The sequence below is a fragment of the Ranitomeya variabilis genome, chromosome 6 (assembly GCF_051348905.1).
Source record: "Ranitomeya variabilis isolate aRanVar5 chromosome 6, aRanVar5.hap1, whole genome shotgun sequence".
Classification (NCBI taxonomy): domain Eukaryota; kingdom Metazoa; phylum Chordata; class Amphibia; order Anura; family Dendrobatidae; genus Ranitomeya; species Ranitomeya variabilis.
In genome coordinates, this window is record NC_135237.1 from 5,495,341 (window position 1) to 5,523,075 (window position 27,735).

At 51.4% G+C, this 27,735-nt stretch overlaps 1 protein-coding gene across 1 annotated transcript in view; it reads right to left on the reverse strand.

The window, feature by feature from the left end:
• LOC143782169 (SCO-spondin-like) overlaps positions 1-27,735 on the reverse strand; it is a 557,899-nt gene that overhangs the window by 144,178 nt on the left and 385,986 nt on the right. The window contains exons 55-64 of the mRNA XM_077269323.1: positions 23,997-24,155; positions 23,747-23,917; positions 22,818-22,982; positions 22,465-22,644; positions 22,243-22,365; positions 22,033-22,162; positions 21,758-21,883; positions 21,558-21,649; positions 6,684-6,857; positions 1,475-1,645 (exon numbers count right to left, since the gene is read on the reverse strand). Of these exons, the coding sequence (XP_077125438.1) occupies positions 1,475-1,645; positions 6,684-6,857; positions 21,558-21,649; positions 21,758-21,883; positions 22,033-22,162; positions 22,243-22,365; positions 22,465-22,644; positions 22,818-22,982; positions 23,747-23,917; positions 23,997-24,155 (1,491 nt within the window). The remainder of the gene's footprint in view (positions 1-1,474; positions 1,646-6,683; positions 6,858-21,557; positions 21,650-21,757; positions 21,884-22,032; positions 22,163-22,242; positions 22,366-22,464; positions 22,645-22,817; positions 22,983-23,746; positions 23,918-23,996; positions 24,156-27,735) is intronic.

Below are 27,735 nucleotides of genomic sequence, written 5' to 3' on the forward strand. Positions count from 1 at the left end.
GACCTGGCCCCTAAGTCACTGCGGGTGGCTGTGGCCCCTCTGAGTCACTGCGGGCAGACGTGGCCCCTCTGGGTCACTGTGGGCAAATGTGGCCCCTCTAAGTCACTGTGGGCAGACGTGGCCCCTCTTGAGTCACTGCAGGCGGAGGTGGCCCCTCTGAGTCACTGCGGGCGGAAGTGGTCCCTCTGAGTCACTGCGGGTAGACGTGGCCCCTCTGAGTCACTGCAGGCGAATGCGGCCCCTCTAAGTCACTGTGGGCAGACGTGGCCCCTCTGAGTCACTGCGGGTGGACGTGGCCCCTCTGAGTCACTGCGGGTGGACGTGGCCCCTCTGAGTCACTGCAGGCAGACGTGGCCCCTCTGAGTATCTGCAGGCAGACGTGGCCCCTCTGAGTAACTGCAGGCAGACGTGGCCCCTCTGAGTCACTGCGGGTGGACGTGGCCCCTCTGAGTAACTGCAGGCAGACGTGGCCCCTCTGAGTCACTGCGGGTGGACGTGGCCCCTCTGAGTCACTGCAGGCAGACGTGGCCCCTCTGAGTAACTGCAGGCAGACGTGGCCCCTCTGAGTCACTGCAGGCGAATGTGGCCCCTCTAAGTCACTGTGGGCAGACGTGGCCCCTCTGAGTCACTGCAGGCAGACGTGGCCCCTCTGAGTCACTGCAGCCAGGCGTGGCCCCTCTGAGTCACTGCAGCCAGACGTGGCCCCTCTGAGTCACTGCGGGCAGACGTGGCCCCTCTGAGTCACTGCAGGCAGACGTGGCCCCTCTGAGTAACTGCAGGCAGACGTGGCCCCTCTGAGTCACTGCAGGCGAATGTGGCCCCTCTAAGTCACTGTGGGCAGACGTGGCCCCTCTGAGTCACTGCGGGTGGATGTGGCCCCTCTGAGTCACTGCAGGCAGACGTGGCCCCTCTGAGTCACTGCAGGCAGACGTGGCCCCTCTGAGTCACTGTGGGCAGACGTGGCCCCTCTGAGGCACTGCGGGTGGACGTGGCCCCTCTGAGTCACTGCGGGTGGATGTGGCCCCTCTGAATCATTAGGGCGGGTATGACCCCTCTGAGTCACTTTAGATGGACGTGGCCCCTCTGAGTCACTGCGGGTGGACGTGGCCCCTCTGAGTCACTGTGGGTGGACGTGGCCCCTCTGAGTCACTGTGGGTGGACGTGGCCCCTCTGAGTCACTGCGGGTGGACGTGGACCCTCGGAGTCACTGTGGGTGGACGTGGCCCCTCGGAGTCACTGTGGGTGGACGTGGCCCCTCTGAGTCACTGCAGGCAGTCGTGGCCCCTCTGAATCACTAGCGCGGGTATGACCCCTCTGAGTCACTTTAGATGGACGTAGCCCCTCTGGCAGACAGTGGACGGTTGTGGCCTCTCTGACTCAGGCAGTTAATACTTCTCACAGCTGAAGGTTTGTTACAATCCCTTGTGGGCACATGACTCCTCCCATGTCTCCAGGCTCCGCCCCTGCCACTCACCTCTGCAGAGCTGCGTGTTACATTCCCTGGTCTGGATGTGGGGCCCCTGGCATTTTGGGCCCCCGTGACGTGGCACAGGCCTGGAACAGGAGCGGTTTCGGGTTTGGATTCCAGAGTCGCAGGTCGCAGAACATTCTGTCCAGGAGCCCCAGGAGGACCAGCCGCCGAGCACTGTGTGAGGAGGGGTATATATATATATATATACACACTGTGTACAGCGAGGGCATGGGGACATCAGTGTGCGCACAGACACCGCAGTGTATATAGCGAGGGCATGGGGACATCAGTGTGCGCACAGACACTGCAGTGTATACAGTGAGGGCATGGGGACATCAGTGTGCGCACAGACACTGCAGTGTATACAGTGAGGGCATGAGGAAATCAGTGTGCACACAGACACTGAAGTGTATACAGCGAGGGCATGGGGACATCAGTGTGCACACAGACACTGCAGTGTATACAGCGAGGGCATGGGGACATCAGTGTGCACACAGACACTGAAATGTATACAGCGAGGGCATGGGGACATCAGTGTGCACACAGACACTGCAGTGTATACAGCGAGGGCATGGGGACATCAGTGTGCACACAGACACTGCAGTGTATACAGCGAGGGCATGGGGACATCAGTGTGCGCACAGACACCGCAGTGTATACAGTGAGGGCATGGGGACATCAGTGTGCACACAGACACTGCAGTGTATACAGTGAGGGCATGGGGACATCAGTGTGCGCACAAACACTGCAGTGTATACAGTGAGGGCATGGGGACATCAGTGTGCGCACAGACACCACAGTGTATACAGCGAGGGCATGGGGACATCAGTGTGCGCACAGACACCGCAGTGTATACAGCGAGGGCATGGGGACATCAGTGTGCGCACAGACACTGCAGTGTATACAGTGAGGGCATGAGGACATCAGTGTGCGCACAGACACCACAGTGTATACAGCGAGGGCATGGGGACATCAGTGTGCGCACAGACACCGCAGTGTATACAGCGAGGGCATGGGGACATCAGTGTGCGCACAGACACCACAGTGTATACAGCGAGGGCATGGGGACATCAGTGTGCGCACAGACACCACAGTGTATACAGCGAGGGCATGGGGACATCAGTGTGCGCACAGACACTGCAGTGTATACAGCGAGGGCATGGGGACATCAGTGTGCGCACAGACACCGCAGTGTATGCAGTGAGGGCATGGGGACATCAGTGTGCGCACAGACACTGCAGTGTATACAGCGAGGGCATGGGGACATCAGTGTGCGCACAGACACCGCAGTGTATACAGCAAGAGCATGGGGACATCAGTGTGCGCACAGACGACACCGCAGTGTATACAGTGAGGGCATGAGGAAATCAGTGTGCACACAGACACCGCAGTGTATACAGTGAGGGCATGGGGACATCAGTGTGCACACAGACACTGAAGTGTATACAGCGAGGGCATGGGGACATCAGTGTGCGCACAGACACTGCAGGGTATACAGCGAGGGAATGGGGACATAAGTGTGGGCACAGACACCGCAGTGTATACAGCGAGGGCATGGGGACATCAGTGTGCGCACAGACACTGCAGTGTACACAGTGAGGGCATGGGGACATCAGTGTGCGCACAGACACTGCAGTGTATACAGCGAGGGCATGGGGACATCAGTGTGCGCACAGACACTGCAGTGTATACAGCGAGGGAATGGGGACATAAGTGTGGGCACAGACACCGCAGTGTATACAGCGAGGGCATGGGGACATCAGTGTGCGCACAGACACTGCAGTGTACACAGCGAGGGCATGGGGACATCAGTGTGCGCACAGACACTGCAGTGTATACAGCGAGGGCATGGGGACATCAGTGTGCGCACAGACACTGCAGTGTATACAGCGAGGGCATGAGGAAATCAGTGTGCACACAGACACTGCAGTGTATACAGCGAGGGCATGGGGACATCAGTGAGTGCACAGACACTGCAGTGTATACAGCGAGGGCATGGTGACATCAGTGTGCACACAGACACTACAGTGTATACAGCGAGGGCATGAGGACATCAGTGTGCGCACAGACACTGCAGTGTATACAGCGAGGGCATGGGGACATCAGTGTGCACACAGACACCGCAGTGTATACAGCGAGGGTATGGGGTCATCAGTGTGCGCACAGACACTGCAGTGTATACAGCAAGGGCATGGGGACATCAGTGTGCGCACAGACACTGCAGTGTAAACAGCGAGGGAATGGGGACATCAGTGTGGGCACAGACACCGCAGTGTACACAGCGAGGGCATGGGGACATCAGTGTGCGCACAGACACTGCAGTGTATACAGCGAGGGCATGGGGACATCAGTGTGCGCACAGACACCGCAGTGTATACAGCGAGGGCATGGTGACATCAGTGTGCGCACAGACATCGCAGTGTATACAGTGAGGGCATGGGGACATCAGTGTGCGCACAGACACTGCAGTGTATACAGCGAGGGCATGGGGACATAAGTGTGCGCACAGACACTGCAGTGTATACAGCGAGGGCATGGGGACATCTGTGTGCACACAGACATCGCAGTGTATACAGTGAGGGCATGGGGACATCAGTATGCGCACAGACACTGCAATGTATACAGCGAGGGCAGGTTGACATCAGTGTGCGCACAGACACTGCAGTGTATACAGCGAGCGCATGAGGAAATCAGTGTGCGCACAGACACCACAGTGTATACAGCGAGGGCATGGGGACATCAGTGTGCGCACAGACACCGCAGTGTATACAGTGAGGGCATGGGGACATCAGTGTGCGCACAGACACCGCAGTGTATACAGCGAGGGCATGGGGACATCAGTGTGCGCACAGACACTGCAGTGTATACAGCGAGGGCATGGGGACATCAGTGTGCGCACAGACACTGCAGTGTATACAGCGAGGGAATGGGGACATCAGTGTGCGCACAGACACCGCAGTGTATACAGCAAGGGCATGGGGACATCAGTGTGCGCACAGACACCGCAGTGTACACAGCAAGGGCATGGGGATATCAGTGTGCGCACAGACACCGCAGTGTACACAGCGAGGGCATGGGGACATCAGTGTGTGCACAGACACTGCAGTGGATACAGCGACGGCATGGTGACATCAGTGTGTGCACTGACACTGCAGTGTATACAGTGAGGGCATGAGGAAATCAGTGTGCGCACAGACACCGCAGTGTATACAGTGAGGGCATGAGGAAATCAGTGTGCGCACAGAAACTGCAGTGTATACGGCGAGGGTATGGGGACATCAGTGTGCGCACAGACACTGCAGTGTATACAGCGAGGGAATGGGGACATCAGTGTGCGCACAGACACCGCAGTGTATACAGCAAGGGCATGGGGACATCAGTGTGCGCACAGACACCGCAGTGTACACAGCAAGGGCATGGGGATATCAGTGTGCGCACAGACACCGCAGTGTACACAGCGAGGGCATGGGGACATCAGTGTGCGCACAGACACTGCAGTGGATACAGCGACGGCATGGTGACATCAGTGTGTGCACTGACACTGCAGTGTATACAGTGAGGGCATGAGGAAATCAGTGTGCGCACAGACACCGCAGTGTATACAGTGAGGGCATGAGGAAATCAGTGTGCGCACAGAAACTGCAGTGTATACGGCGAGGGTATGGGGACATCAGTGTGCGCACAGACACAGAAATGTAGACATTTTGGCAAATTTAATAAAAAAGAAAAACTGAAATCTCCCATGGTCATAAGTCTTCAGACCCTTTGCTCAGTATTGAGTAGAAGCACCTTTTGAGCTAGTACAGCCACGAGTCTTCTTGGGAATGATGCCACAAGTTTTCACCCCTGGATTTGGGGATCCTCTTCCATTCTTCCTTGCAGATCCTCTCCAGTTCCGTCAGGTTGGATGGTGAACGTTGGTGGACGCCATTTTCAGGTCTCTCCAGAGATGCTCCATTGGGTTTAGGTCAGGGCTCTGGCTAGGCCAGTCAAGAATGGTCACAGAGTTGTTCTGAAGCCACTCATTTGTTATTTTAGCTGTGTGCTTAGGGTCATTGTCTTGTTGGAAGGTGAACCTTCAGCCAAGTCTGAGGTCCAGAGCACTCTGGAAGAGGTTTTCATCCAGGATATCTCTGTACTTGGCCGCATTCATGTTTCCTTCAATAACAACCAGTCGTCCTGTCCCTGCAGCTGAAAAACACCCCCCATAGCATGATGCTGCCACCACCATGTTTTACTGTTGGGATTGTATTGGGCAGGTGATGAGCAGTGCCTGGTTTTCTCCACACATACCGCTTAGAATTATCACCAGTACGGTCTATCTTCATCTCATCAGACCAGAGAATCTTATTTCTCATAGTCTTGGAGTCCTTCATGTGTTTTTTAGTAAACTCTATGCGGCTTTCATATGTCTTGTACTGAGGAGAGGCTTCCGTCGGGCGACTCTGCCATAAAGGCCTGACTGGTGGAGGGCTGCAGTGATAGTTGACTTTGTGGAACTTTCTCCCATCTCCCTACTGCATCTCTGGAGCTCAGCCACAGAGATCTTGGGGTTCTTCTTTACCTCTCTCTCCAAGGCTCTTCTCCCACGATTGCTCAGTTTGGCTGGACGGCCAGGTCTAGGAAGACTTCTGGTGGTCCCAAACTTCTTCCATTTAAGGATTATGGAGGCCACTGTGCTATTAGGAACCTTGAGTACTGCAGACATTCTGTTGTAACCTTGGCCAGATCTGTGCCTTGCCACAATTCTGTCTCTGAGCTCCTTGGCCAGTTCCTTTGACCTCATGATTCTCATTTGGTCTGACATGCACTGTGAGCTGTGAGGTCTTATATAGACAGGTGTGCGCCTTTCTAAATCAAGTCCTATCAGTCTAATTACACACAGCTGGACTCCAATGAAGGAGTAGAACCATCTCAAGCAGGATCACAAGGAAGTGGACAGCATGGGACTTAAATAAGAGGGTCTGAGCAAAGGGTCTCAATACTTATGGCCATGTGATATTTCAGTTCATCTTTTTTTAATAAATTTGCCAAAATTTCTACATTTCTGTTTTTTTCAGTCAAGATGGGGTACAGAGTACATTAATGAGGAAAAAATGAGCTTTATAGAATTTACCAAATGACTACAATGAAACAACAGTGAAAAATGTAAAGGGGTCTGAATAGTTTCCGTACCCACTGAATATGGTATGTTACATGACTGGTTACTGACCAGGGCAGGGGGATGTGTCGCACGCCTCCTCCTGCACGGACTCTCCTAAACAGAGCGGCACTGAGCTGTTACAGTGCCGGAACCTTCTCCGCAGCCCGGTATGCTCCACATTATGGAAACAGGTCCTAGAGCACGAGGCCCACGCCGTCCACTCAGTCCACAGCAAATCCATCTCTACCATGCAGGAAACACAAAAGTATAACATTCAGGGGTATTACAGGTGCTATCATCATAAAAAGGGGCTGTTACAGAACCCCTCAGCACCCAGATTATGTTGTGCAGTTATATGTTTGTATAATAGTTTCCATGTGAGAGGCATGTCCCTAATGCACTGGCCCACAGGCTGCGCCCCTGGGCAGAGGGGACAAGATATCCCCCTTCTGACCTCTCCCACCTTTGTAATTCCCACAGTAAATATCGGCAGGCTCCGGCCACCTGCGGCTATTGTAACGTATGTCTGGCCTGCCGCTTTTCAATAGGCCGGCCCTCTGTACCTGTGTGATATATATTTCTGTGTCCTGTGAGTAAAGTGTTGTCATATTGGAAATACGTGGAGAAGCAGTGATATTTTATATGCGCCCATGTAATCAAGGAATTCCAGCCAGCATCCTTCATTCAGACTCCAGCTAAAGCAAAGTGGACCTCCTGAAACACAGGGTGGTACTGAAAGAGGTACCTCAGCTTGGTAGACCCCGTTACACTGCTGGCAGACAGAGCGATGTGATACCCCTTCTACAGGAGGAAAGGAATGAATGGAAAACAACTACCAGAAGTTAAAGTGGACTACATTAAAAGATCTGGTGGAAGCCCGAGGGTTAATCACCAGCAACAAAACAAAAGCGGATTTGATAGCAGCCATCATGGAACACGACAGTGCAGCGCCCTCCAATGTGAACGTGGAGGAGACTGAATTCCAGAGGGAGGTAAAGAACAGACTGGCGTTCTATGGCCCAAACCCTGCAGTAGAGATCATACGAGAGGAGATGGCTGATGTGCGTACTGATCTGAAGGAAAAGATGGCCGAGCGAACCAGGATAGAGCTAGCCAAGATGGAGATGGCAGAGCGGACCAAAGTGGAGCTGGCCAAGATGGAGATGGCAGAGCGGAGAGAGAAGACTCAGCGAGCAGGGGGAGCTCTGGCCTCCGACCAGGTACCCTCAACAGTAAGCCACAAAAAGATCCAGTATAATGCCTTCCGACAGTTGGGGGAGGCAGAGGAAGACATTGATGGCTTTCTGTAGGACTTTGAGCAGCAGTGTGCCCTTCATCAAGTGAAGCCGGAGGAACGAGTTCAGATTCTGGTCAGCAAGCTGACTGGCCGGGCAGCGGACGCTTATCGCACGGTACCTGATGAGGACTGTATGGACTATGAGCGGATCAAAGAAGTGATCTTGGCCCGGTATGTGCTGACACCAGAGGCATACCGCCAAAAGTTCAGCGGACTTATAAAACATGTAACCGATACCCACGCTGAATGGGCCTGTAAATTACGGCGGTCACTGCTACAGTGGGTACAAGGGAACCAAGCAACCACTAAGGAGGATGACCTCCAGCTCTTCTTGTTAGAACGATTTTTTAATGGACTAACCCCCGAGACACAGGGATGGCTTCGGGACAGGCGGCCAACGACTCTTGAGGAGGCCGCTCGTCTGGCCGATGAACATCATGATGCCAGGAAGCCTCAGTTGTCCGGACCAGAGATGGTCGCTAGGGGTCCCCCCATGGACCTGGAGGCCCCCAAACCACCAAAGATTGTAGGGGGACCAGCTAAAAACCCGGCCTACTACAGTCCCCCTGCCACACCTGCCATCAGCTGGGCCACCTGCAAAGACAATGTCCCAACCGGACTCAGCATACCTTGTGGCCAAAGGCGGGAGCAGCTACCTTCAGCCGGGCCACTGTACACTGCTACCAAGGCGAAGCTGACCCGGCATTGGAGGCTACGACTAACCAGGGGGTGGAAGTGATGGAGGAAGTGCTGCATGAAGTAGACCCTGTGCAGGCAGCCCAGGCAGATAATCGACAACAGCATCGACAGGTCGTGTGGGTTAATGGGAAACGTATGCAGGGAGTAAGAGATTCCGGGGCAACTTTGACCCTTGTGAGGCCTCGTCTCATCCGGGACCAATAGAAGATGGACTTGACAGTGGCAGTCCGTGTAGCAGGGGGAGCCATACATCGACTGCCCACTGCCAGGATTCACCTGAACTAGGGAGTCGGGGATGGCCTTGTTGAGGTCGGCTTGATGGAGGATTTGCCTGCAGACGTCTTGCTGGGAAATGACTTGGGGCCCATGTTGTCTGCCTTCTCGGTTGCCCCTCTGGCTGAGACATATCCTGTGACTACCCGGAGACACGCTCGAGCTGCGGAGGCGGAATCACACTCAGAGGAGGCCCAGGTAAGACATCCCAGCCCTACACGTATTCACATAGCCAGACACATTTCTTGGGCCACCCCAGCTGAATTTAAGAGGGAGTTACTTGAGGATCCTTCATTGGAGGGATATCGTGGGAAGGCACAGGAGGGGAGAGGGGTACTAGAAGGGGAACAGTTTGTATGGAAGCGGGGACTCCTCTACCGGATCACAGAGCAGCACCACACAGGGACGAGCCCCACTATAAAACGACAGCTGGTAGTTCCCAAGAAGTATAGGCAGGAGTTACTGCGAATCTCTCATGACATACCCTTGGCAGGGCACTTCGGCGTCAGTCGCACCAGGCATCGTCTAACACAAATCTTCTTTTGGCCGGGGGTAACCTATGATGTTCGTCAGTACTGCCAGACCTGTGACAGTTGCCAGCGCATTGGCAAGAGGGGAGATCGATGCAAGGCCAAATTACGCCCCCTGTCACGATATGGTATGAAATATCATAAGTTAGTTTTCTTGCTAGCCTGCGGGGGCTAAACCCCCCCCCTCTCTCTGGTTCTCTTTGCTTCCTTGTGAGTTTCTGAATCTAAGGCAGAAGGGGGTTTTATGGCCGTGCCATAAATTCCAGGCTCTGAAGAAAGTTACTCGCCCCCTCCCAACTGCTCTAGCTTGAACTGTTAGAGATGATTCCGGAATCATAGAAGTCCTTTGTTCCATTTTTGTAAGATATTAGGCAGACGATGTAAGATAGGAAAATGGTAGAGATATCTTCTTATTCTCCCTCGGTGGATCTACGCATCACTCTAAACACGGGCGTCTAACTCCATCTGGTGAAAAAGTAGGGATTGCTCTGTAAATAATAGGACATATTTGATCTCATTAGAAAGCCCACGGTAATCTGAGATGAATGCTGGGTTTGTTACGACTATGATAGGTTCAGTAGCGGAATTACAAGTCTTAGAAAGATTTAGCTTATACTTAGTCAGAATGTAGAGAGAGGAGGGTCTGGATAAGCCAGCCTATCTGTGATGTCACTAGCTGCAGGTTTTAAGTTTGTGGCAGGATCCCCAGCTCAGTTTTTTCTTGTGATTTTCCTGAGAGCCCTGAGCACGTCCAATGAGCTGGGACGTATGGTTGCCTGCAATGCAATGATCTGAGAAATGTGAGTGTTATCTTTTCTTCATTTAATCCTTTTATTTTCATAATTACCTTGTACATATTTGCAATTGTCTCATTTGTAACATCTTTGTAAAATATTTTGATAAAGCACTGCCTACATTTTGTGGGGTATATTATTTCATGCCAGTTCTTCCTCCCTGCTCTAAAAACGTACCCTGTCTCTTGAAGGGAAATTACGCTACTGTTTTGGGTTAGCTTCGGACCCGTTTAATAGAAGCTGGTGGCAGTGATACCGTACTGTGCTGGCCTTTGGGTGTCACTGTAGCGACTGCGGCTTGATAATTATTGTTCCTGCCTGAGTGGGAGTAGTTTATCGCGTCGCTGCAGTGTGCCCCATAGCCAGTACATAGCAGGCAGCCTTTCTGGCGACTAATTACCCTAGGTGCAGTACCTAACCTGACCTGATAGAAAGGGGGGCGCCAGAGAGCTGCAAGGTTTAAGTGGAACTGTAAGCGGGATACACAAAAATCCCTGCAGTTCGTGGTATATTGAAGAGCAGTGGGATACCTAAAATAAGCCCCTGCTGTAAACTAAGAGGTCCCTAGCCTTGTGTGTGTTTTTTCATCACATTGTGGCAGTGGAGGGATAACTAAGATAAGCCCCCCTGCACATGTGATAGCCGTCTGTTGGTCTAAAGTCACCCCAATCCGTGACCTAATGGTGGCAGTGGTCAGGAATCCCTGTGGATGTTGTGACAACTGGTGACAGTCACGGTGTGAATCGTGACACCCCCTCCCCATTGTGGAGGAACCATTTAGCCGAGTAGCGGTCGATCTGATAGGGCCGTTAGCCAAACCCAGTCCGTCAGGGAAAAGGTATATATTGACAGTGGTAGATTATGCCACATGGTATCCAGAGGCGGTTGCGTTACCTAACATACTGGCAGAGACGGTGGCGGCTGCCCTGCTCCAGGTTTTCTCAAGGGTTGCATTTCCCCGGGAGATTATCTCGGACCAGGGTACCCAGTTTACAGCAGAGGTGACCAACCAACTGTGGAAGCTGTGCGGCGTAAAGTCCATTAGAAGCGCCCCGTACCACCCGCAAATCAATGGGTTGTGTGAACGCTTTAACCGGACGTTAAAACAACTCATTGAGACTTTTACCAGGACCTACAGGGACTGGGAGAAATTCTTGCCCCAAGAATCCACGGGGTTCTCCCCATTCGAAATGGTATACGGGAGGCGGGTAAGGGGACCCCTAGACTTAGTGCTAGAACTCTGGGAAGGGGAGGGCATCATAGAAGGGGTACCTATTGTACCCTATGTGCTGGAATTCCGGGACCGCCTACAGGAGCTGACCCAGGCTGTACATGGGAACATGCAGGTGGCCCAGCGGCGCCAGCGCATATGGTACGATCGGAGTGCCAGAGAGCGCACCTTGGAAATAGGACAGAAGGTCCTGGTGTTAGAGCCCACTAGGCAGAACAAGTTCCAAGCTGCATGGCAGGGGCCCTACCAGGTAGTGGGGAAAATAGCCGACACCACCTATAATGTCGCCGATTGTGATGACCCCAGGGTTATCCGCATGTTCCACGTGAACATGCTGAAGCCCTACCGGGAGCGCCCTGAAGAGGTAGTGGCCATCTGTGCACCTGAAGCAGAGGATTTAGCCGGACTTCCCTTGCCGGATGTCTTAGGGGAAAGGACTCTAAAAAGTGTCCTGGTCTAAAACATGGGACCAGGTACACTGGGGTGAAGACCTAGGTCCCTGGGAGAGACAGCAGGCGGAGGCGTTGTTGAGGCAGCGACAGAGGATGTTTTCGGGGAGACCAGGGTACACTATAGTGTCACAACACAAGGTTGAGACCCAGGATCAGACCCCCCTGAGACAACCCCCCTTCCGCGTCCCTGAGTCTGTACGAGAAGGGATGCGACAAGAGATGTTGCGTTTAGGGGTCATTGAAGAGTCAGATAGTCCCTGGGCATCCCCCATAGTGTTAGCGCCCAAGAAGGATGGGACTACACGGTTTTGTGTAGACTATCGCAGGCTCAATGAGAAAACGGTGACGGATGCGTATCCCATGCCACGTGTGGATGAGTTGTTAGACCGGCTGGCGGGTGCAAAGTATTTGACCACCATCGATCTATGCAAAGGCTACTGGCAGATTCTCCTTAGTCCTGACGCTATTCCCAAGTTGGCATTTGTCACCCCGTTCGGCTTATTACAGTTTCGAGTTATGCCATTCGGGATGAAGAATGCCCCTGCGACCTTTCAGAGGCTGGCTGACCGGCTTCTGGATGGTCTCCAGGACTAGGCTTGTGCCTACCTGGATGACATCGCCATCTACAGCACGACATGGGAAGAGCATCTAAATCACCTAGAGACAGTGTTGGACAGGATCCACAAGGCCGGAATCACCCTGAACCCAAACAAGTGTCACGTGGGCAAAGCAGAGATTCAGTATTTAGGGCATTGGGTGGTAAGTGGGAAACAGCGACCAGAACCAGCCAAGATTGAGGCCATAGCCAAATGGCCCACCCCACGCACTAAAACCCAGGTCATGGCGTTTCTAGGGACAGCGGGGTATTACAGGAAATTTGCTCCCAATTACAGCAGCGTAGCCAAGCCCCTCACTGACCTGACCTGTAAGAACCAACCCTGCCAGGTAACCTGGACCCCAGAGTGTGAGGAAGCCTTCAGCCAGCTAAAGGACGCCCTCACCAATACCCCTGTATTGGCCGCACCCGATCCAACTAAACGTTTCCTTGTTCAAACAGACGCTTCTATGTTTGGATTGGGGGCAGTACTGAGCCAAGTAGGGCCGGACGGCTAAGAACACCCGGGAGCTTACCGGAGTTGGAAACTACTGCCCCGTCAAGTGAGCTATGCGGCCATCGAGAAGGAATGCCTGGCGGTAGTATGGGCACTCAAAAAGTTGCAACCATATTTGTATGGACGACAGTTTTCCCCCCTAACGGACCATAATCCCCTAGTCTGGCTTAATCGGGTCTCCGGAGACAACGCCAGATTACTGCGGTGGAGTTTAGCCCAACAACCTCTGGACTTCACCATCCACTACAGACCCGGCAAACAAAATGGTAACGCCGATGGACTAAGTAGACAAACGGAACTTGTACCAACTCCATAAACTTCGGTCATCCCCAAACCGATCCGTTAAGGATCAGACTGTGTATGCCGATCGCGTCGCTGAAAAGGGGGAGCCGTGTTACAGAACCCCCCAGCACCAAGAATATGTTATGCAGTCATATGTATGTATAATACAGTAGGTTCCATGTGAGATGCATGTCCCTAATGCATCAGCCCACAGGCTGCACCCCTGGGCAGAGGGGACAAGATATCCCCCTTCTGACCTCCCCCACCTTTGTAATTCCCACAGTAAATATCGGCAGGCTCCGGCCACCTGCGGCTATTGTAATGTATGTCTGGCCTGCCGCTTTTCAATAGGCCGGCCCTCTGTACCTGTGTGATATATATTTCTGTGTCCTGTGAGTAAAGGGTGGTGATACTGGAAATACGTGGAGAAGCAGTGATATTTTATATGCGCCCATGTACCAAGGAATTCCAGCCAGCATCCTTCATTCAGACTCCAGCTAAAGCAGAGTGGACCTCCTGAAACACGGGGTGGTACTAAAGAGGTACTCCAGCTTGGTAGACCCCGTTACAGGGGCGTTACAGGTGTCAGTGTAATGTTCGGGAGCGCTACAGGTGTCAGTGTAATGTTCGAGTGTGTTGCTGGTGTGAGTGTAATATTCGGGTTTGTTACCCGTGTCAGTGTAATGTTAGGGTGTGTTACAGGTGTTAGTGTAATGTACGGGTGTGTTACAGGTGATAGTGTAATGTACGGGTGTGTTACAGGCATCATTGTAATATACGGGTGTATTATAGGCATCATTGTAATATACGGGTGTAGTATAGGCATCATTGTGAAGTACAAGTGTGTTATAGGCTTCACTGTAATGTACGGGATCATTGCAGTGTATGGGTGTGTTACAGGCATCATTGTAATGAATGGGGTCATTGTAATGTTCGGGTGTGTTAGAAGTGTCAGTGTAATGTTCGGGGCGTTACAAGCGTCAGTGTAATGTACGGGTTTGTTACAGGGATCAGTGTAATGTACGGGTTTGTTACAGGCATCATTGTAATGTACGGGTGTGTTACAAGCATCCGTGTAATGTTCGGGGGTGTTACAAGCATCCGTGTAATGTTCGGGGGTGTTACAAGCATCATTGTAATGTTTAGGGGTGTTACAGGTGTCAGTGCAATGTACAAGGGCATTGCAGGCATCATTGTGATATATGGGGTTGTTACAAGCATCATTGTAATGTACGGGTGTGTTACAAGCTTAATTGTAATGTATGGGTGTGTGTCAGGCATCATTGTTATGTACGGGTGCATTACAAGCGTCAGTGTAATTGTCACGGTTCACACCATGCTGCCTACAATATGTCACGGATCCCATCAATATATCAGGGAGGATATCTTTATCTTCCCCACTACTCACACCAATTTGTCACGAACCAGGGTTGTTTGATTGCCCCTGGTTCCGTCTGAAGGGGATTTATCTATGTCCCACTTCCTAGTTCCGGTTTAGAACTTGCAGTTCTCTGGCACTAACCTTACCCTCCGGTCAGATTAGGTACTGCACCTAGGGTAATTAGTCGCCGGAAAGGCTTCCTGCTATGTACTGGCTATTGGGCATGCTGCAGCGAGGGCGATTAACTACTCCCACTCAGGCGGGAACAATAATTAACAACGTCGCCGTTGCTAGAAAGCTTGCCAATCGCACAGATAAAGTATGCTGCCACCAGCTCTGATTGCACCAAAGGTTAATGAGTCCGGAGCCAACCCAAATCAGTAGCGTAATTCACCTAAGAGGAAGTGACAGTTCGTTCATAGAGCAGGAAGAGACAGCTAGTAAATTATATATTTAAGTCTACGTTCACATTTGCGGTCTGCGCCGCAGCGTCGCCGCATGCGTCATGCGCCCCTATATTTAACATGGGGGCGCATGGACATGCGTTGCACTTGCGTTTTGCGACGCATGCGTCACTGCGGCGCACGCGTCCGGGCGCAGAGGACGCAGCAAGTTGCATTTTTGCTGCGTCCAAAATCAACCAAAAAAAGGACGCATGCGTCGCAAAACGCAGTGTTGTGCATGCGTTTTTGTTTGCGTTGTGCGTTGCGTCGCCGACGCTGCGGCGCACAACGCAAATGTGAACGTAGCCTTACTCCATAAAAAGTTAGGCAGTGTTTACAAAGTATTAAAAAGATATTATAAAGAAGACAAAATCATGTGTACGATGCAATTACAAATAAAATGAGGATTAAAATAGAAGAGAACACTTACAGGTCGTTATATCGTTTCATATCAGCATGGCGGCCGTGAAGGGGAGATACATCCAGGTACATTTAGCACAGCTTTGCTGAGCTGGTGTTAGCTCCCTTCCTGGACCAAGACTAAACCACTACTCAGCAGGCGTAAAGATATGCCCTCTCGTCGTGACATCACTAAGTGGGCTGAGTAATAATATGCAGCCTCTCCTCAGAATTTACTTTTTCGAGTCCATCTAACAAAGGCATTCCTGAGTGAGAAGGGAGTGGGGAACGAGTGGCTAAAGGGGATTGGTTGTCTGCATTTTAAAAGCCACACCCTGCTCACACATTAGTATCAAGTTGCACCGTGTATTTGCCATAGGGCTTTGTTTGTGGTATGTGCGAGTGCAGAGAGGGAAGAGAGAAGGGGGGGTCGAAGCTGCAGTGTGTGTCTAGGACCATGGTCACATCTGCAAAAATCCCTCAGACCATGGTATTTTACATTATCGTGACAGTAAAGTTCGGGGCATTGCAAGCGTCAGTGTAATGTTCGGGGCGGTACAAGCATCAGTGTAATTGTCAGGACTCTGAACATTTTTTATTACCTTTTGTGCATTACTGCCCTTTTCCAAGATGGTGTCTTTGGTCTCATGTGCACTGTGTGTTCCTGCTATAAAACTCCACCCCAGCCTTCAGTCTGTGCTAGAGTATTCTGCCTTGCATCCAGCTCCTGACCCTGGTGACTCCCTGGCTATATACCTGCTCCTGTGAACCTGTGTGGTTATCCTGCTACTCTGCTCTGAGTTCCTGCTGCATACACCAGTTTCCAGTAATCCTCCTTCATCTGCTGCTTGTGTTTTCTCCATCTGCATTTGTTGGACATGTAAGCTGTTGCTGCTCTGCAAAAACCTGAGACTATTACCCAGGCCTCCCTGGTTGAGCTAAGATATTATTTGAACTGCCTTATAAGCTTATCTATCTGTATTTGGACTAAGCAAGGACTTATTCGTGTCAAGTTTCTACAAGAATAATTGTGCTTCATAGACTTTCTGCGTGATTGCATTTTCCTCTGAAGTTTCCTATAGACTGCTGAGCTGCATTAGATATTTGCACCAAGTGTTGTGGACTTGAGTTTCTCTCTGCACCTGTTTGAATCACCATGTGATAATATAGACTTTACCACTTATAAAACTGTGTCCTGTAGTTGTCTTGTTCCATGCAAAGAGTCTCCTGAGTTATCCCCTATAATTATTACAGTAATGTTTGGGGCGTTACAAGCATCAGTGTAATGTTCAGGGGCGTTACAAGTGTCAGTGTAGTGTTCAGGGGTGTTACCACCGTCAGTGTAATGTTCGGGGCGTTACAAGCGTCAGTGTAGTGTTCAGGGGTGTTACAAGCGTCAGTGTAATGTTCGGGGTGTTACAAGCGTCAGTGTAATGTTTGGGGCGTTACAAGCGTCAGTGTAGTGTTCAGGGGCGTTACAAGCGTCAGTGTAATGTTCGGGGGTGTTACAAGCGTCAGTGTAGTGTTCAGGGGTGGTACAAGCGTCAGTGTAGTGTTCAGGGGCGTTACAAGCGTCAGTGTAATGTTCAGGGGCGTTACAAGCGTCAGTGTAGTGTTCAGGGGTGGTACAAGCGTCAGTGTAATGTTCGGGGCGTTACAAGCGTCAGTGTGGTGTTCAGGGGCGTTACAAGCGTCAGTGTAATGTTTGGGGCGTTACAAGCGTCAGTGTAATGTTCAGGGGCGTTACAAGCGTCAGTGTAGTGTTCGGAGGTGTTACAAGCGTCAGTGTAGTGTTCAGGAGTGTTACAAGCGTCAGTGTAATGTTCGGGGTGTTACAAGCGTCAGTGTAATGTTCGGGGTGTTACAAGCATCAGTGTAATGTTCGGGGCGTTACAAGTGTCAGTGTAATGTTCGGGGTGTTACAAGCGTCAGTGTAATGTTCGGGGTGTTACAAGCGTCAGTGTAATGTTCGGGGGTGTTACAAGCGTCAGTGTAGTGTTCGGGGGTGTTACAAGCGTCAGTGTAGTGTTCGGGGGTGTTACAAGCGTCAGTGTAATGTTCGGGGCAGTACAAGCGTCAGTGTAATGTTCGGGGCAGTACAAGCGTCAGTGTAATGTTCGGGGGTGTTACAAGCGTCAGTGTAATGTTCGGGGCAGTACAAGCATCAGTGTAGTGTTCGGGGGTGTTACAAGCGTCAGTGTAATGTTCGGGGGTGTTACAAGCGTCAGTGTAATGTTCGGGGCAGTACAAGCATCAGTGTAGTGTTCGGGGGTGTTACAAGCGTCAGTGTAATGTTCGGGGATGTTACAAGTGTCAGTGTAATGTTCGGGTTGTTACAAGCGTCAGTGTAATGTTCGGGGCAGTACAAGCGTCAGTGTAATGTTCAGGGGTGTTACAAGCATCAGTGTAGTGTTCGGGGATGTTACAAGCGTCAGTTTAATGTTCAGGGCAGTACAAGCATTAGTGTAGTGTTCGGGGGTGTTACAAGTGTCAGTGTAATGTCCGGGGTGTTACAAGTGTCAGTGTAATGTTCGGGGCAGTACAAGCGTCAGTGTAGTGTTCGGGGGTGTTACAAGCGTCAGTGTAGTGTTCGGGGGTGTTACAAGCGTCAGTGTAGTGTTCGGGGGTGGTACAAGCATCAGTGTAGTGTTCAGGGCAGTACAAGCATTAGTGTAGTGTTCGGGGGTGTTACAAGTGTCAGTGTAATGTCCGGGGTGTTACAAGTGTCAGTGTAATGTTCGGGGCAGTACAAGCGTCAGTGTAATGTTCGTGGGTGTTACAAGCGTCAGTGTAATGTTCGGGGGTGTTACAAGCGTCAGTGTAGTGTTCGGGGGTGTTACAAGCGTCAGTGTAATGTTCGGGGCAGTACAAGCATCAGTGTAATGTTCGGGGCGTTACAAGTGTCAGTGTAATGTTCGGGGCAGTACAAGCGTCAGTGTAATGTTCGGGGGCGTTACAAGCGTCAGTGTAGTGTTCGGGGGTGTTACAAGCGTCAGTGTAGTGTTCGGGGGTGTTACAAGTGTCAGTGTAGTGTTCAGGGGCGTTACAAGCGTCAGTGTAATGTTCGGGGCGGTACAAGCGTCAGTGTAGTGTTCGGGGCGTTACAAGTGTCAGTGTAATGTTCGCGGCAGTACAAGCGTCAGTGTAGTGTTCGGGGGTGTTACAAGCGTCAGTGTAGTGTTCGGGGGTGTTACAAGCGTCAGTGTAGTGTTCGGGGGTGTTACAAGCGTCAGTGTAGTGTTCAGGGGCGTTACAAGCGTCAGTGTAATGTTCGGGGCAGTACAAGCGTCAGTGTAATGTTCGGGGCGTTACAAGTGTCAGTGTAATGTTCGGGGCGGTACAAGCGTCAGTGTAGTGTTCGGGGATGTTACAAGCGTCAGTGTAGTGTTCGGGGGTGTTACAAGCGTCAGTGTAATGTTCGGGGGTGTTACAAGCGTCAGTGTAGTGTTCAGGGGTGTTACAAGCGTCAGTGTAGTGTTCGGGGCGGTACAAGCGTCAGTGTAGTGTTCAGGGGTGGTACAAGCGTCAGTGTAATGTTCGGGGCAGTACAAGTGTCAGTGTAATGTTCGGGGTGGTACAAGCGTCAGTGTAGTGTACGGGGGTGTTACAAGCGTCAGTGTAGTGTTCGGGGGTGTTACAAGCGTCAGTGTAATGTTCGGGGCGGTACAAGCGTCAGTGTAATGTTCGGGGCGTTACAAGTGTCAGTGTAATGTTCGGGGGTGTTACAAGCATCAGTGTAGTGTTCAGGGGTGGTACAAGCGTCAGTGTAATGTTCGGGGCGGTACAAGCGTCAGTGTAGTGTTCGAGGTTGTTACAAGGGTCAGTGTAGTGTTCAGGGGCGTTACAAGTGTCAGTGTAATGTTCGGGGCAGTACAAGCGTCAGTGTAATGTTCGGGTTGTTACAAGTGTCAGTGTAATGTTCGGGGCAGTACAAGCGTCAGTGTAGTGATCGGGGGTGTTACAAGCGTCAGTGTAGTGTTCAGGCGTGTTACAAGCGTCAGTGTAGTGTTCAGGGGCGTTACAAGCGTCAGTGTAATGTTCGGGGCGGTACAAGCATCAGTGTAATGTTCGGGGGTGGTACAAGCGTCAGTGTAATGTTCGGGGCGGTACAAGCATCAGTGTAATGTTCGGGGCAGTACAAGCGTCAGTGTAGTGTTCGGGGCAGTACAAGCGTCAGTGTAGTGTTCGGGGGTGTTACAAGCATCAGTGTAGTGTTCAGGGGTGTTACAAGCGTCAGTGTAATGTTCGGGGGTGGTACAAGCGTTAGTGTAATGTTCGGCGGTGGTACAAGCGTCAGTGTAGTGTTCGGGGGTGTTACAAGCGTCAGTGTAATGTTCGGGGCAGTACAAGCGTCAGTGTAGTGTTCGGGGCGGTACAAGCGTCAGTGTAGTGTTCAGGGGTGTTACAAGCGTCAGTGTAATGTTCGGGGGTGGTACAACCGTCAGTGTAATGTTCGGGGGTGGTACAAGCGTCAGTGTAGTGTTCGGGGGTGGTACAAGCGTCAGTGTAATGTTCGGGGCAGTACAAGCGTCAGTGTAGTGTTCGGGGCGGTACAAGCGTCAGTGTAGTGTTCAGGGGCGTTACAAGCGTCAGTGTAATGTTTGGGGCGGTACAAGCATCAGTGTAATGTTCGGGGGTGGTACAAGCGTCAGTGTAATGTTCGGGGCGGTACAAGCGTCAGTGTAATGTTCGGGGCAGTACAAGCGTCAGTGTAGTGTTCGGGGCGGTACAAGCGTCAGTGTAGTGTTCGGGGGTGTTACAAGCATCAGTGTAGTGTTCAGGGGTGTTACAAGCGTCAGTGTAATGTTCGGGGGTGGTACAAGCGTCAGTGTAATGTTCGGGGGTGGTACAAGCGTCAGTGTAGTGTTCGGGGGTGTTACAAGCGTCAGTGTAATGTTCGGGGCAGTACAAGCGTCAGTGTAGTGTTCGGGGCGGTACAAGCGTCAGTGTAGTGTTCAGGGGTGTTACAAGCGTCAGTGTAGTGTTCAGGGGTGGTACAAGTGTCAATGTAGTGTTCGGGGGTGTTACAAGCGTCAGTGTAATGTTCGGGGCAGTACAAGCGTCAGTGTAGTGTTCGGGGCGGTACAAGCGTCAGTGTAGTGTTCAGGGGTGTTACAAGCGTCAGTGTAGTGTTCAGGGGTGTTACAAGCGTCAGTGTAATGTTCGGGGGTGGTACAAGCGTCAGTGTAATGTTCGGGGGTGGTACAAGCGTCAGTGTAGTGTTCGGGGGTGTTACAAGCGTCAGTGTAATGTTCGGGGCAGTACAAGCGTCAGTGTAGTGTTCGGGGCGGTACAAGCGTCAGTGTAGTGTTCAGGGGTGTTACAAGCGTCAGTGTAGTGTTCGGGGGTGTTACAAGCGTCAGTGTAATGTTCGGGGCAGTACAAGTGTCAGTGTAGTGTTCGGGGCGGTACAAGCGTCAGTGTAGTGTTCAGGGGTGTTACAAGCGTCAGTGTAGTGTTCAGGGGTGGTACAAGCGTCAGTGTAATGTTCGGGGCAGTACAAGCGTCAGTGTAGTGTTCGGGGGTGTTACAAGCGTCATTGTAGTGTTCGGGGGTGTTACAGGTGTCAGGGTAATGTATGAATCTTAATACCAAAAAAAGTCATAAAAATATGTATGCAGTGTTAAGTATATTTTTCCACATTCCAGCTGCTGCTGCACAGATTCCCTGCGTATTATCCCTTTAGGGGTGTTTTTATATACTTATATTTTTGGAACAATTTTTGGTATTATCTTTTGAGTATTAATAAAGTTATTTTCTTGGGGGTATTCTCTTTCTGGTGTTTTTTTTGTTACTGTTACCCCTTCTTTCTGAATCTATTTATAGTAATGTATGAATCCTAGAGATCACACTGTTACAATGAGACAGGAAGTTCCCTTCTCCACAGACCCCACCCCCGCTCACCACAAGTCACAAGGACACTCCCACCTCTATAAGGACCACCTCTGCTTAAACCCTCATTGTTTATGTAGGCAAAGAGTCGGACTCAGCGTCACATCCTCCCTCACTTTGAGGGTCTCACTAGTAGAATGTTTGGAGGACCATCTCACCATTGGTGCAGGGGGAGTAGCACTCTCGCACGTCCCGGGTGTCCCCCTGGCATGGACTGCCACCATTGGTGATGGGTGGGTTGGATGGAGACCTGGAGGAATTGAGACAATCATGTGCTGCTAGTAGCCAAACCATCAATGATCCAGGACATTAACAGGAGGACATGGCGAGTGACCAGAGGGGTTCAGCACACGCGTACCTGAATCTTTCCTGGACTCCACTCCCACATGTCTGATCACATGGAGTCCACTGAGACCATGCAGACCAGCCACAGTCCACAGCGCAGGCCGAGCTGTCACATCTCACTTTCCCAGCTTGACACTGACTGGAAAGAGAAGAACAATGAGCACAAGATGGCGACATGCAAGAGATGAGAGATACTGCATAAATAAAAGAAGTGAGAGAGGAGGAAGGGTTCATTAGGTATGGAAGGCAAGGTTCAGTATGCCTGGTACAGCGATGACAGGCCCTCACCACACACTGCAGTCATCATGAATGGACGTCTCCCCGGGAAGCTGAGACACAAGGTCCACATAACAACGACACTGACTGATGTTCACACAGCGACCGTCCTGGAGGTACAGACCCCGGGGGCAGCGACAACCTGTGCGGATAACACAGCGGAGTCATACGGAATTGCCAGAATACAATTACATGGCTGACAGTCCTGAAGATGATGCCCACCCTCCATACAGTCACTGTCACAGAGGGTGTCGCCTTGCAGGCCACGGCAGGTCAGGGGGCACGGCTCCATTTGGTGGGATTCACAATCTCCAGAGTGAAGATAAATCATCTCAGGTCCACAATCTGTCATCACAAAGCAAGTTGTATTGTCACATGATCATATTGTCATCAGCCAGGAATCTGAGTGCCTGCACCGCCCGGGGACATTCCCTACCTACCCACCTTCAGTGTCCCCACAGGGCTGCAAGTTACAGGACTCAGACTGCACAGGCTCCCCAATACAGGGGAGACCCCCATTTTTAGGAGGAGGGTCTTCACACTTTCTTCTTCTAGAACGGGTTCCCCCTTGACATTCCACATCACACACGGACCACGCTGCCCATTGGGACCAGGCTCCATTCACTGGAGGGGTACAAACATTCCCTATATGAGTACATCTGTGGTTATTATGGACCTATCTATAAACGTGCATTAAAATGTATATGTAAGTGAATGAGAAATATGGGAAAATATTGCACCCGTGAAACCTCTAACAGCACCCTCAACCCATTATCGGCATCTACAACTCCCTTTACCTGGACAAGCCATCAAAAAGCAGCTTTTACTGTCAAACTGGGTTCCTGCACAATGTCCTCCTGGCAAACGCTCCCGTATCACATCTCTGCGACGAAACATCACCCCAACGCCACAGGACCGGCTGCAGTCACTCCATGATGTCCAGGGGGACAGGATACAATCCACTATGGAAATGGGAGAAACCCTTAGAGTCAAGAATGTTAACGCAATGGAGATCCTAGAAGAGATCTGGGCCAATCCCTGGTCCAGAAAACCTAAAAGAAGGCTTCTAGATAGTGCCAACAGTCTTTTTCAGAAGCCTGGCGTCTGGATCCGTCAGGTTTTGATGAGAAGGATCATCGAGACTAGGGAAAAGAACCGATGTAAGTATGACTCTGCTGACTGGGTCCAGGTTCTAATAGCGCCCATAATCTCCACGGTATCTAGATATTGAATATCATGATAATAATAATAATAATAATAATAATTTTATTTATATAGCGCCAACATATTCCGCAGCGCTTTACAACTTATAGAGGGGACTTATACAGACAACAGACATTACAGCATAACAGAAATCACAGTTCAAAACAGATACCAGGAGGAATGAGGGCCCTGCTGCTCGCAAGCTTACAATCTATGAGGAAAAGGGGAGACACGAGAGGTGGATGATGGAACTACACATCCACAACTATTGTCTGGCCATGTCTTCCTCAGACTCATTCATAGAAGGGGACATTCCAGATCCCACAACATTTTCTTCTGATTGGAAGAAGTTCCTACAATCAATATAATCCCATATATTTCACAATTCCACACGGTTAGAGTAACAGACTGACACTACGTTAGTAAACATCGTCCTGTGTATGAAAGATGTCTATCACTAGAGCGTCGCTACTTCTATAATGTTCTACTAGTCAGATCAGTAGAGATAAGACAAGGCACCCACCACAGCCATCCTCATCAGAACCATCGGCACAGTCCTTCTGGAGGTCACATTGTCTCTCCATGGAGACACATTCTCCTGAGATACAAAGGAATTGTTTGGAGGAGCACATGATGGGTCCAGGGGTAGGCACGTACTGTGACGGGGCAAAAGCAGAGTCCGTGGATGAGGACCCTGAAAGACAATAACAGAAATATCAGTACCGTCATTGAATCCAGAAGAAATGCTCTGAATGGGGGGGTAGGTCACCCACCACAATGCCGCTCATCGGAGCCGTCACCACAGTTGTCACGTCCGTCACACACCTCAGCTCCATTGATGCAACCGAACGCAGCACAAGCAAACTGACCCAAACTACAAAGAGTCCTGGGGGCTTCAGTGGACAGGTCCACAAGTAAAGTACTGGTGGTCCCTACAATAAACATATAGATAAGTGACATAACAGTAGATGGTCTATGGTAGAGGCCTTGTGAGGAGACAGAGCCACCAGTTATATCTCCGTCAGCATGTACGGCACCAGAACATACACATCTAGATCATTCTTACAATATGTAGAAAGACTGAGGAGCATCTTATTAACCATGTATCAGACCTGAAGACTCTGCGAGATGTGACTGGAGTATCAGACAGTCAGTTAGAGACAGGGGGCTCGCTGCAGCTCATTCCCTAGTGGTTCTCAGCCTGGACGGTCGCATCTCGGCACCATCCCGGTTCAGATCTGTTTATGCCCAGCCATGGATTACGGTGTGGGACAGAATGACGGATAGGTGAGGGATATTGTTGTATTTTATTTTTTGTTTATTGCAGGGGACGAGGTATTCCCCCCCCCCCCCCCCCCGCTCCTATGGATGGGACATTTCCCCCCACTCCTATGGATTGGACATTTCCCCCCACTGGATTGGATATTCCCCCGCTCCAATGGATTGGACATTTCCCCCCGCTCCTATGGATTGGACATTTCAACCCGCTCCTATGGATTGGACATTCCCCCCCACTCCTATGGATTGGATTGGACATTCCCCCCACTCCAATGGATTGGACATTTCCCCCCCCCCCCGCTCCTGTGGATTGGACATTTCACTCCTCTTCTATGGATTGGACATTTCCCCCGACTCCTATGGACTGGACATTTCCCCCCCCGCTCCTATGGATGGGACATTTCCCCCGACTCCTATGGACTGGACATTTCCCCCCCCGCTCCTATGGATGGGACATTTCCCCCCACTCCTATGGATTGGACATTTTTCCCCCGCTCCTATGGATGGGACATTTCCCTCCGCTACTTTGGATTGGACATTTCCCCCCCACTCCTATGGATTGGACATTTCCCCCCCCCCCCCGCTCCAATGGATTGGACATTTCTCCCCCCACTCCTATGGATTGGACATTCCCCCCACTCCAATGGATTGGACATTTCCCCCCCCCCGCTCCTGTGGATTGGACATTTCCCTCCACTTCTATGGATTGGACATTTCCCCCCACTCCTATGGATTGGACATTCCCCCCCCCGCTCCTATGGATTGGACATTCCCCCCCACTCCTATGGATTGGACATTTCCCCCCCCCCTCCTATGGATTGGACATTTCCCCCCCACACTCCTATGGATTGGACATTTCCCCCCCCCCGCTCCAATGGATTGGACATTTCCCCCCCCACTCCTATGGATTGGACATTCCCCCCACTCCAATAGATTGGACATTTCCCCCCCCCCGCTCCTGTGGATTGGACATTTCCCTCCACTTCTATGGATTGGACATTTCCCCCCACTCCTATGGATTGGACATTCCCCCCCCCCGCTCCTATGGATTGGACATTCCCCCCCACTCCTATGGATTGGACATTTCCCCCCCCTCCTATGGATTGGACATTTCCCCCCCCCCCCCACTCCTATGGATTGGACATTTCCCCCCCACTCCTATGGATTGGATATTTCCCCCCCCCGCTCCAATGGATTGGACATTTCCCCCCCCACTCCTATGGATTGGACATTCCCCCCACTCCAATGGATTGGACATTTCCCCCCCCCCCCCCGCTCCTGTGGATTGGACATTTCCCTCCACTTCTATGGATTGGACATTTCCCCCCACTCCTATGGATTGGACATTCCCCCCCCCGCTCCTATGGATTGGACATTCCCCCCCACTCCTATGGATTGGACATTTCCCCCCCCACTCCTATGGATTGGACATTCCCCCCCCCACTCCTATGGATTGGACATTTCCCCCCCACTCCTATGGATTGGTTATTTCCCCCCCCCCGCTCCAATGGATTGGACATTTCCCCCCCCACTCCTATGGATTGGACATTCCCCCCACTCCAATGGATTGGACATTTCCCCCCCCCCCCCCCGCTCCTGTGGATTGGACATTTCCCTCCACTTCTATGGATTGGACATTTCCCCCTGCTCCTATGGATTGGACATTTCCCTCCGCTACTATGGATTGGACATTTCCCCCTGCTCCTATGGATTGGACATTACCCCCCACTCCTATGGATTGGACATTTCCCTCCGCTACTATGGATTGGACATTTCCTCCCGCTCCTATGGATTGGACATTTCCCCCCGCTACTATGGATTGGACATTTCCCCCACTCCAATGGATTGGACATTTCCCCCCCTGCTCCTGTGGATTGGACATTTCACTCCTCTTCTATGGATTGGACATTTCCCCCGACTCCTATGGATTGGACATTTCCCCCCCCGCTCCTATGGATGGGACATTTCCCCCCACTCCTATGGATTGGACATTTCCCCCCCCCGCTCCTATGGATGGGACATTTCCCTCCGCTACTTTGGATTGGACATTTCCCCCCCACTCCTATGGATTGGACATTTCCCCCCCCCCCCGCTCCAATGGATTGGACATTTCTCCCCCCACTCCTATGGATTGGACATTCCCCCCACTCCAATGGATTGGACATTTCCCCCCCCCCCGCTCCTGTGGATTGGACATTTCCCTCCACTTCTATGGATTGGACATTTCCCCCTGCTCCTATGGATTGGACATTTCCCCCTGCTCCTATGGATTGGACATTCCCCCCCCCACTCCTATGGATTGGACATTTCCCCCCGCTACTATGGATTGGACATTTCCCCCCGCTCCTATGGATTGGACATTTCCCTCCGCTACTATGGATTGGATATTTCCCTCCGCTACTATGGATTGGACATTTCCCCCCACTCCTATGGATTGGACATTTCCCCCCGCTCCTATGGATTGGACATTTCACCCCCCCACTCCTATGGATTGGACATTTTTCTCCACTCTTATGGATTGGACATTTCCCCCCACTCCTATGTATTGGACATTTCCCCCCACTCCTATGGATTGGACATTTCCCTCCGCTACTATGGATTGGATATTTCCCTCCGCTACTATGGATTGGACATTTCCCCCCACTCCTATGGATTGGACATTTCCCCCCGCTCCTATGGATTGGACATTTCACCCCCCCACTCCTATGGATTGGACATTTTTCTCCACTCTTATGGATTGGACATTTCCCCCCACTCCTATGTATTGGACATTTCCCCCCGCTACTATGGATTGGACATTTCCCTCCGCTACTATGGATTGGACATTTCAACTTGCTCCTATGGATTGGACATTTCAACCCGCTACTATGGATTGGACATTCCCCCCCACTCCTATGGATTGGACATTCCCCCTGCTCCTATGGATTGGACATTTTCCCCCGCTACTATGGATTGGACATTTCAACCCGCTACTATGGATTGGACATTTCCCCCCGCTCCTATGGATTGGACATTTCCCCCCGCTCCTATGGACTGGACATTTCCCTCCACTCCTATGGATTGGACATTTCCCCCCACTCCTATGGATTGGACATTCCCCCCCACTCCTATGGATTGGACATTTCAACCCGCTACTATGGATTGGACATTTCGCCCCGCTCCTATGGACTGGACATTTCCCTCCACTCCTATGGATTGGACATTCCCCCCTGCTCCTATAGATTGGACATTTCC